Source organism: Centrocercus urophasianus, unplaced genomic scaffold (genome assembly GCF_019232065.1).
Source record: "Centrocercus urophasianus isolate 14NV4802_14NV808 unplaced genomic scaffold, USGS_Curo_1.0 seq_11, whole genome shotgun sequence".
NCBI classification, from domain to species: domain Eukaryota; kingdom Metazoa; phylum Chordata; class Aves; order Galliformes; family Phasianidae; genus Centrocercus; species Centrocercus urophasianus.
The window spans coordinates 61134767-61145370 of NW_024884253.1; the positions used below are offsets into that span (position 1 = coordinate 61134767).

At 44.0% G+C, this 10604-nt stretch overlaps 2 protein-coding genes and 1 long non-coding RNA gene across 8 annotated transcripts in view; 2 read left to right on the plus strand and 1 right to left on the minus strand.

Moving 5' to 3' along the window:
• Positions 1-1277: 1277 nt before the first annotated feature.
• LOC122170556 lies at positions 1278-4074 on the plus strand. Its single transcript, XR_006171797.1, has 2 exons — positions 1278-2607; positions 3360-4074. It is a non-coding gene; the product is annotated as an uncharacterized LOC122170556 (long non-coding RNA).
• On the minus strand, positions 3983-9444 carry CCDC127 (coiled-coil domain containing 127). 6 transcript variants are annotated; one of them, XM_042837494.1, is made up of 3 exons: positions 9377-9444; positions 8591-8720; positions 3983-7331 (listed from the first exon to the last, which is right to left on the minus strand). In XM_042837494.1, the coding sequence occupies exons 2-3, from the start codon at positions 8709-8711 to the stop codon at positions 6658-6660; spliced, it is 795 nt and encodes a 264-aa protein (XP_042693428.1). In that variant the 5' UTR covers positions 8712-8720; positions 9377-9444; the 3' UTR covers positions 3983-6657. The 6 variants fall into 6 exon arrangements, with proteins under 6 accessions (XP_042693428.1, XP_042693414.1, XP_042693404.1 ...); XM_042837480.1 differs by lacking the exon at positions 9377-9444 and adding an exon at positions 9092-9199; XM_042837470.1 differs by lacking the exon at positions 9377-9444 and adding an exon at positions 9062-9093.
• SDHA (succinate dehydrogenase complex flavoprotein subunit A) overlaps positions 9277-10604 on the plus strand; it is a 15344-nt gene continuing 14016 nt past the window's right edge. Inside the window, exon 1 of the mRNA XM_042837458.1 lies at positions 9277-9359. Within this exon, the coding sequence (XP_042693392.1) occupies positions 9291-9359 (69 nt within the window). The 5' untranslated portion in view covers positions 9277-9290. The remainder of the gene's footprint in view (positions 9360-10604) is intronic.

Genomic DNA, 10604 nt, shown 5'->3' on the forward strand with positions numbered 1-10604 from the left:
TCAGGTCTCACTTGGTGTTGGCACTCCTGGGACAGCGCAACTCACTAATCCTGCAGAAAACCATCCCCACTGAGAGGACACTGTCATCACTTCTGTGAATGAATTGAATCCATCAACTGAAGAAACTGCTGGCGCCAGCCAGGGCACCTTCTGGATGGGTGCAGTGAGTGGACAACAAGGATAACCAGGAAAAGAAAGCAAGTGTGCTCTTCAAAAATCAAATATTCCTTTATTTCAAAGCCACTGAGAGAAACAGAGGGCAGTGTAAGAGGTTTGTATTCAGACATAGTTTCAGGAATTAAATACAGAATGTTTATTTCTTTGTGATTCTATTGTCCTTGATATGATACAGGATGTCTGTAACTCCTCAAATATTTTGAGAGTGATGATTACAGAGCATTGCAGCTAAAAATCATACACACCAGGTTTGCTCTCTAATTTTGCTTTACAATATTCAATACTATCAGAATGCATTTCATTTTCTGACCTTTCTTATTACTGTAGCAAATACTGGTATGAATCATAAAATCCTGGAATCATTAAGGTTGGAAAAGACCTCTAAGACCATCTTGTCCAACCATCCACCTACCAGCAATATTACACATTATCCATGTCCATCTGTGCTACGTCCACCCTTTCCTTAAGCACCTCCAGGGAAGGTGACTCCACCACCTTGCTGGGCAGCCTGTTCCAGGGCCTGACCACTTTTCCTAGAAGAAATTCTTCCTAATCTCCAACCCGAAATCACTTCATGATTCTATAGCATTATCCACCAGTATTAATTAAACTCTTTTCAGTCAGCTTGTACTTCCCAAAGCAACATATACATATACACATTACTTTTTGTGTAGTTTTGGTCATTTAACTGTTGGTCACATCAATCTATATGTGTCATGGAAAGAATATGCAGATCTGTGCATGCCTGTGAAGAGGCGAAGAGTCATAGACTGCTGATGGGTTACATATTACAGATTGAAGTTGCATTACTGTGAAGATTGTATTTTAGAGACAATCAAGAATATGGTAGATTCCTGTATGGGAACTGCTGAGTCACGGCCTGAACCTCTGATTGATCACCTGAGGTGAGCCATGAGTCAGCCAGAGGAGCACAGGTGAAGGCAATTCTCCTGTGCTCCTAGACCTATTTAAGAGCTGGCTACGAGGGAAGGATCTCTTCTGGAGATTGCCTCTGCTGGTGTTTTGTGGTGAGCCCATGACAGGGGTAAGCTTTCTATTTATTCTCTTTTGTTATCGTAGTCTATTTTGCCTCACTTTCTTGTTTGTTTTGTGATTATAACATCCTAATATTCTTTGATTATACGGTTCCTCACTTAATACTTCCTTCTGTTCTTCTTCCATTCTTCCAGTGGTAAATCACGGCATTATTTTCAGAGCTCTGGAGCTCCAGAGCTATCCTGTAGGTATCCACTGTTAGCAATATGTTTTCCTTCTCTCTTTCGAAGTGCCCCAATTCATGAACAGATGGGAAGTTTCTAGAAGACATCTTTGGCAGTTCTCAGAAAAGAGATTGCCAGCAGTACAATTTCTCCCAAGACCCTACTGATACTGTCTCATCTCCTTTGAACATGCTTGTGCATGTTCACCATCTTCCCTTCAAAACAACACAATACTTACTCCTCCTGCACAGAAACCTTCAAGATGGAGAAACATCATTTATGAAGAGCTTTTTTCCACATCTAGATATTCCTGTGGTGGCAAGTATCCAAAATGAGAGCCAAGGCATTGTGGCTTAGCATCTGCTCCTCCTTCTCTTTCTGCTGCCATCACCTGGGGCAAAAATAAAACCTGACTCAGATATTGAGGGTAATGAAGTGGAAGATTGAGCAAAGCAGAGGTTGTGTGGTGAGCCTCAAACAGGAAAAGACAAAAATATAAAGAGAGAGGTAACTGTACTGCAGGATGCCTAGGGCATAGGATTGTTATTTGAAAGAGTGAGATGGGGAAGATACAAGTGATGAAGAACATTTGGAAGTTAAACAAAATGCTCTGACAGTTTGTCACTGTCAAAGTCTGGACCTTCTGTAAAAAAATATTCAGAGAAAATAAGGAATACTTTTGTGAGCTAACAGTGGGCAAAATCCTTCACCAGATGTACATAGAAGGAGCACTGATCCCCAAGTTGAGGGTACTCAAAATCCTGAGCATAAGGGACTGTAACAATCCCATCGGAACACAAGATACACAGGCAAAATGTTTCAGTCGCTTAGTTTTAGGGGTAATATTCAACAGCAGGTAGTTATAGAGTTTGCCACACCAAGAGATATTCTGTAGATCTTTAACTTGGTCTAAGTTTTATGCTCTGTTGTTCTCCAACTCTAGGTGGTAAGCAGACAAAAGGCACAGCTCCTCAGCTGTCAGGGCTGAATTCCTGTGTGTGTGCTCACACACACTGCCATCATCAGTACTACAGAAGTTCACGTACCTTGAAGGTTTTGGAGAAATTCAATATGTTTTGGAGACTAAATCTCTTCTAATGCATTTGTAAACTTTTCTGGATGGAAGAGAAGTAATTTTGTATAACCACAGAGGAGAAACAACAGATTGCTCACTGAAACTGCGTTTCAGGCTGTTGGGAACATAACAGAGGTAGGGTGTTACGTTAATTGTGTTAATTATGTTAATGATGATTTCCACAGGCAGGCCATTCAGGAAACTTTAGTGGTGCCGGTGCTGTGGTATGCAATGAGATACTAGGATGCTGCTGGACTGCAGCCCTGCATGGCATCTTTACACAAAGGTCTGTGATTAAAACCTGGTTTGGTGTAGAAAAATTCATTCTGTCTTGGTCAACAAAAACCACATTGCTTCTTATCTTTCTTATTATCATGCTCCAAGTGCACCTGGAGCAGAAAGATCTGTCCACAAAGTGAGAGTTTATAAAAACAGGAGGTTGCAGCTCAGGCTGCTGACAAGAAGTGTGATTAGCCACGTGAGGGGGTCAGCACTTAATAACATGAAGCACCGACTGCTTTAGCTGAGGATTTTGTTTGTGCTGTGTAAATCCTGTTCAGAAGTCAGGCGTCCAGGAAAGACAAACCTGCAGGAGTGCTTGTAAGATGGGGAAAAGGAGAGGTTTTGCAGCTGTTGGCCAGTTCTGGTGGGATCAGCCCAGAGCACGAGCTGTTCAGGGTGTGTGACAATGAGTTGCAACCACAGTGCATCTCATGGTCTCTCTGCTCTCCTCAGTCTTCCTCAGGTTCAGTTTTCAGAGGCAGCATTTACTTTCAGGTGATTGGCAGCTCCCATTACTATCCATTACAATAGCTAGCACTTCTGGGGTACTTATAAGTAATGCTTTTCTTTGCAAAGTAATGCTCATGGGGGAAATTTATTTCTAGACCAGGCTTGCTGTGTGGATACTGATGTTGCAAACATCCCTGCAATGGTGTCTTCAGCTAGATGGACTAAGACTCCCCAGACCTGTTCTGGTGAATACTTGCAATCCAATTGGCATGTGGACCTATGTCATGCTACAGTGTCTGCACATCAGTTATGTTATCTTAAACTACATAGGCATTACATCTTACATATTAAACACAACTATGAACAAAAGGCAGTCCTATGTCTTTCATAGGCTGCAACAGTTTCTGTTGACAATTTAGAATGATGCATGGTTTGCTCAGTTCCTTGATCTTCCCCCATGAACTGCTCAAGGAAATCCCTAGTAGTGCACTAGATCCTTCACACCAGGTGTTAGGCAATATATCTAAACATCTAGACAGCATCTGTTCATTTTCACACAGTGTGGTGGTCATCTGTAATCACTTATCTTCAGTTAATATTGGTGCTCTTGTGTATTTAATGATGCTTTTCCTTTAGAACAAAAAAAATGCTTTCTGCACACCTGCAGAAAGCTTTCTGCATTTACAGAACCTTAAGATTGTGAAGTGTTAGAAAGTTGACATAAAATAGCAAATTCCTCTCTTCCCACCTACCTCACCCAAGTAATAAAACAGTGAAGAAAGATGTAAGGATTTCCTTTATTTGTTTGTCCTTGTTTAACATGAATGGTATTTTCATAAAATAAAAATAAAAAACAGCCTTCATTAAATATTTGAAAACAAATTCTTCTTTCATTCTACATATATGTATATGGGCATTTTCAAACAAATAGCTAATCTGGAACAATAGTTGCTGAGCGACAGTTCACAACAGATCTCTCAAAATAACAGTTTACAACAGGGGAATGTTTCAAAAAAAAAAAAAAACCACAACAAACTAAGAAACATGAGGACTGATGCTTCTAAACTAGTTACACACATGGAAAAATGTTCCTGAAATAAACTCCTTGATCTTAATACACTCTTAATACATTGATCTGCAAAGTATCCACGAACAGCAGTTCCACACTTAGTTGTAGAAATAGTTGATAACTCATAAAGGAGAGTGAATATCCAACATCACATGGTTGAAGATCAAACACATGAAGTTTCCACTCATTCATTTATACTGAAAAAAAGGATTTTACCCTCTCGATTTCATTTTTTAATTTTGAGTTGATGTCAAGGACAACTATGAAAAAAACTGAAAAAGCATCTCAACTTTTAATATTTAAAACTAGTGAAGATGTACAAAGTCAAGATATGAGGCTTGAATGTATTGGCATCAATTCACTGTCTACTGTTTGCTAGCTGTGTTGCTGTAACTGCTTGGATGTGCACATGAAACATGACTGTTGTGTGGTCACACTTTACACATCCTGAAGGAATTATACACAAGGTAAGTTGTTTAATCAGATCTGTTCTACTGGGCACTTAAGGCATTCACATGTGGTCAGCTACAACAGCTACACAAAACTACTAACTCACATTTTCATGGTACAACCTGCATAAGCTTGGCATCCAGATAACCTCTGGCCTTTCTAGTGACTGTGATTGTATGTCTTTTTTTCCCCATGATTAATCATTTAAACTTTATTTAAAAATAAAAAAGAACAGCCCATAAGAAGCTAACAAATTAGTACAACAAAATGAGTAACATCACAACGGTGAGCAAAAAGACAGATGGAAAATAGAGTACTTGAGAAACAAACGTGTTTAAGAATTTTGTTCCATGTTATTTTTGCTGAGAAACTGAATTAGGTTGTATACGTTACTTCAGAAGATTTATCTTCTGTCATTTGTTCCTGACTAAAATGCAACCGAGAGGCAGTAGTAAGAGAAAACTGCATCTGCTGGAGGTCTCTGTTAAACTTGGATGGGCATTCACTGAGCTGGATTGGTTTTGGGCTATGTGACAGCTAATTGCCTAGAGCAAACGTTTGGCAGTTAATAAAGAAATGCTAAAGAACCAACAACTTAACAATGCTAATTGAAGGCAAGTAACAAAGAAGATCGGCATTATAAACAAAAAGGTAAACACTTCCTATTTGGGCTCTCAGGCTGGATTAGAAGGGAGAAAGAAAAAGAGGTACACTACAACACACCTGGCACTTTTGAAAATGAAGGTGGTTCCTGTTTTCTCCATTGGCTAAAGAACAAAGCTTTAAGGGATTTCAAGCATGGAAATGTAATGTTTTATTTTTTAATCTAGATCTGTGTATTGTGATAATAAAAGTAAAATGCCTTCTTTTTAAATCTTTACAAAGTTTGTACATCTGTAGGCTTTCCCAGCCATGTGGACATGAAGGGTTACCTGCAAGCTCAAAATTTAAGAGCTGTGGAACAGTGCACTTCAGGTCTGGGAGCACAGAGACAGTCAGGAAGGGAAAGGGTGGCTACCAGTGCCCAGCTGCATTCCTAACTGGGAATGCTTGTACAAGAAGTACAGCCAGGTGCAATGACTATCATGGTTCCTGAAAGCTAAAAATGTACCAAGTGCACTGGGATGCAGAGGCAGCAGCAGAGCAATGTCTATAATGGAGACACACTGCTGAGTTACAACTAAAACTTTGAGGAAAAGAAAAAACATAAGTATTCTTAACGTGAATAACGTATGGTGAGAATATAACTGCAAGTCTACATACTATTTAATGTTCAAGCATGTCTCCCCAACTCCAATGTGATTTCAATCATTTCTTTACATGTTATTCTAATTACCATCTTTTGGATGTTCATAAAGTCCTGTTTGTATTTTAAGTCTGGAAGACAATGCAAGACTGGTTAATATGAAATATAATTATACTATTCCTTTCTTATATACATGTACACAAACATACATACATATTGTTATAAATGTATGTATATATGCACACACATTATGTGACAGGCACCTTACTCAATTATGGCTTCTTCCAAAGTCTGCTGAAAAGTGAAAGATAGTGTTGAGACACTGTGCAGAACATCAGGAATAAGGAGCATGACATTATCATCTACTTAAGGAAGAAAAATTCCACTTCTTTGTTGATGGACTATGACCTGGGTAAATTACTCTAAATCAAATTCTTTTGCTGCTTCTGAGACCTACTGAAGCTTGTACTGCAGACTGCAGTGTAATACAGAGATACACAAACACAGTTTTAGAGCATGCACAGCTCACTGGAGCATCTGTTGTTAAACAACACTGCAAGTCCCATGCAGATACAAATGCAACGAAGAGCAGAAACTGCAATGCAGAAAGAGAACTTATCAGCTTCAGACTATAGCTGTGGTTGTCCCTCATCTTCATAGTAGATTGTATAAATCACCATTATTTCCCCTAACGTTTTCCTAACATTACATTTTCTACCCTTTTGAACTTCTGTAATTCAATAGCTAGTTCCCAGTATCTCAAATACAGCCACATCAGCCTTCCGTTCTGACTTCTGCTTTTGTTCATCAGATTGCCACAATAGTTATCATGTTTGAAAATATCTTTTAAGCCACTTTCCATATGTAAAGCCATAGCAACCGGATCGGTTGCTGCTTTAACTAGCAGATTTTTCTCTATTTCTAGTCTCTGGCTTTTAGGGACTACAAAACTGCAGTAGATTTCCTGTCTTTCTTTAAGCCCATCTTCAAATTCTTTTAGTAAAGTGTTGGCTCTCTTCTGCCACTCCTCTTCCTTTGCCAAACAGCTTTGGTACAAGGTTCCTGCTGCTCCCGAGTGCAAAAGAACTTCTTTTTCTCTCTCTAACTTCTCTTGCTCCTGCTCTAGGATCCTTCTTTCTTCCACTAGTTTGCGACTCTGGGACACGAGGGCTTCACGGTAACTCAGGGTCCTATTGCGTTCCTTTTCAAGCTCCAGCTCCAAATGTGCAACTGCACGACGATTTTCTGTGATTATATCCCGGTATTTGGCTTCCAGGTCTTTTTGTAAAGACGACTGCTTTTTATAATATTCTCTTTTTTCTCTTTCTATTTCTTTCTGACATTCTCTGGTCCAGATCCAGCCTAAAACACATAAACGAGACTACAATGATCAGCACTGATGGGTATGGATAATTAATTTTGCCCCTAAAGAAACCTCTTTAGGTTTCAATGGTGAAAACATTCCTTCCTCCCCCCTCCCACTCCATTTGGCAACACTGAGGAGTGGCCAGCAGGGTGATGGAAGTGATTGTTCCTCTCTGCTTTGCCCTTGTGAGGGCCCACGTGTAATACTGCTTCCAAATCTGGGGCTCCCAGCTCAGGAAAGATGTGAAGCTACTGGAACAGGTCCAGAAGAGGCCACATAAATGATCAGAGGGCTGGAGCACCTCTACTATGAAGACAGGCTGAGGGAGCTGGGCTTGTTCAGCTTGATGAAGGCTCAAGAGAAATGTGACAGTAGTCTTCCAATATGTAAATGCAGTTTACAAGCATAAGGGCAATCAAGTTTTTGCATGGGTAGATACTGATAGGATAGGAGGGAATGGGTTTAAAACTAAAAGAGGGGAGATTCAGATTAGATGTCAAGGGGGTATTTTTTACAGAGAGGGTGGTGAAGTAAGGAACAGGCTGCCCCAGGTAGCTGTGAATGTCCCATCCCTGCAGGAGTTCAAGGCCAGGTTGGATGGGACCCTGGGCAACCTGATCTAGTGCACAATTCAGTGGTTGTCAACTCTGCCTGTGTCAGGGGGGTTAGAACTAACTGATCTCTGAGGTCCCTCACTATTTATTTATTTATTATATGGTTCCATGATGTTCACTTCTGTTCACAATCCCACAAAATGTATTTCTGCAGGTCCACACTTCACAGGAGGTCTCTTTCAAGGATCATGTTTTGTTTGAACATACCCATTACACTTTTTTTTTTTCCAAGTACATATACTTACTTATGAAGGAAAAAGGAATTATTGGTAAACAGGATGGAAGTTTTTCATGCATAAACTGCACTGAGAAATTTTCAGGTTCAGTAAGCAGATATACATCACGACCTCTCTGGGGTTGTTACGCTGGGGCTCTCTAACATACTAGTTATGAGAGATCTTTCTGAAGTTTATTAAAAGTGATTGAACTCCATGTGTCAAAAACGGCCAATGCCCCAATGTTATAAGCGCTGTTACAGTGACATTCCCAAAAACGGGCAGGTTCCGGGGACAGGGAACAGAGCAGAAGTCCCCAGCTGGGGCACTGCTTTGTTGCTGAGATTTGCTCCCGTTCAGAGCTTTCACTGCGGCCAGACGCCCAAACGCAACAACGCCCCAGCAGGGCAGATTTGTGCTACTTACGGAAGGCAGCCAAACCCAGCATGGGGACCAGCAAGGCATAATTCCACCTGCTGCCTTCATCCCTGGGCTCTCTGTGATGCGGCAGGATGTTCCAGTTGGGAGGATCATTTAAGTTATTCATGAAGACGCCCTGGGCGAACAGGAGAGAAACACCACGTTAGCGCTACGCCCACCGACAGCTCCCATGGCCACCGCCAGCGGTGATTCGCGGCCAGCTATTTCTGCCCCGCACCCTGAGTCACACCAGACCGCTTCCAGAGGAACGAAACCCTCAGGCACGCCGTCCCACACACGGGGAACGGCGCTGCCGGCCCCTCAGGCCTCACCAGCCACCTTTGTCCCCGCCTGGCCCTGCCCCGGCCGGCTGCGGGAACAGCGCACACAGCCAGCACCCCTGAGGCCTCCGCGCTGCCGGCGGGCACGACCAGGCGGACGACCGCGGAGCCGGAGCCTCACAGGGTCACCACGTACCGGCCCGGGGCCCCCACCGGTGTCACTTACTGCCCGTCCCGCCCCTGCCGGGCCGGCCCATTAGTGTAGAGAAACGGGGGGTGTTGATGTGAGGACGGTCTGAAGGTAAGGCCGCCCAGGCACACCCCGGTCCGCCGGTTGGTCTGTCCCGCCGGGGCCTCCCGAGCAACGGCGCCGGTAGCCGCGGCCTTGCGCATGCGCGCAGCGGGCTCCTCCGGCGCTGCGCGAAATGGCGGCGGCGGTGGTGGGGGCGTCGCGCAGCCTGGCTAAGTGCTGGCTGCGGCCGGCGGCGCGGGCGGTAAGTGGCGTCCTCACCCTGCCGGGCTCGATTGAGTCCGATCTTCCTTCTCTTTCTTTCTTTTTCCCGCAGGCGGCCCGGCTGAGCGGGAAGCCTCCGGCCTCGGGGCTGGCGCGAAGATCCCCCCGGGCGGGGGCCGGGCACTGCGGGCACGGGGCGCTGCGTGTGCTGCTGCTGTCGGAGCAGCGCGCCCGGCGCCGTCCCGCCGCGCGCGGGGCGTCCCCTGTGCCGCGTCCCCACGGTGACCTTGGCGGGGGAACCGGCTCCGGGGCGCGGGATGAGGCCGAGATCCGGGGCCGCGGGCTCTCCTCGGGCTGGGAGCTCTGTCTGCAGTTTTTTATTTTGGAGCGAGGCCCTGCGCCCTCGGGGGCTGCTCGGCGCGGCCCCGTTGCTGCTTCTGGCTGGGAGCCTGCGGGCGCGGCTGCGGTTGAAGGGTGTGCTGCGAAGGTCTGTTCCCTGCAGCAAGCTGGCTGATCTAAGTGCCGTCTGCCCTGGCCTCTGGGTAGAAACCTTGCTGCGCACTCCTATGAGGTCTTCGTGGAAAGCTGGACAGAGTCCATGTTACTGGAGCTTGGCTGTGCAGGGAGTGTGTCTCAAACATCTGACAGCTTTACTTCAGCTCATCTGTAAGGATCATCAGTGAAGGCTGAGAATAGAACGGTTGGAAGGGACCTGTGAAGATCATGAAGATCCAACAGCTTGTTTTTTATCTTGCGAAATGGGAGCTTTCTGTTTGTTATTGTTTCTGTGGGGACCTTGTGATGATAAAAGAGGCACAAGAAAGGAAAGCTCACAGCACACCTATAGTTGACCCCATCTTGTAAGGTGGCAGTTGGCTTCTTCTCTCAGGTAGCAACAGTCAGATGAGGGATAATGGCTTCAAGTTGTACCAGGAGAGGTTCAATTTGGGTATTTGAATTTTCTTCTCAGAGTGATGAGGCAGTGTCACAGGCTGCCCAGGGAGTTATTAGGAGATATTAGGGAATATCTCCTAATGGAGATATTAGGAAATGTGTGGATGTAGCACTGGGGGACATGCTTAGTGGGCATGGTGGGGATGGGTTGGCAGTCAGACTAGATGAGCTAAGTGGTCTTTTCTAACCTTAATGACATGTGCAGGAGAGAGACTTCTAATTGGAGAAAGAGGCTTAAAGAGTATATTTACATACTGAACGCCAGTGAAATAGCTCTGATTGGACCTTTGATTTTTTTTTTTTTTTTTTTTTTTTTTTTTTTTTTTTTTTT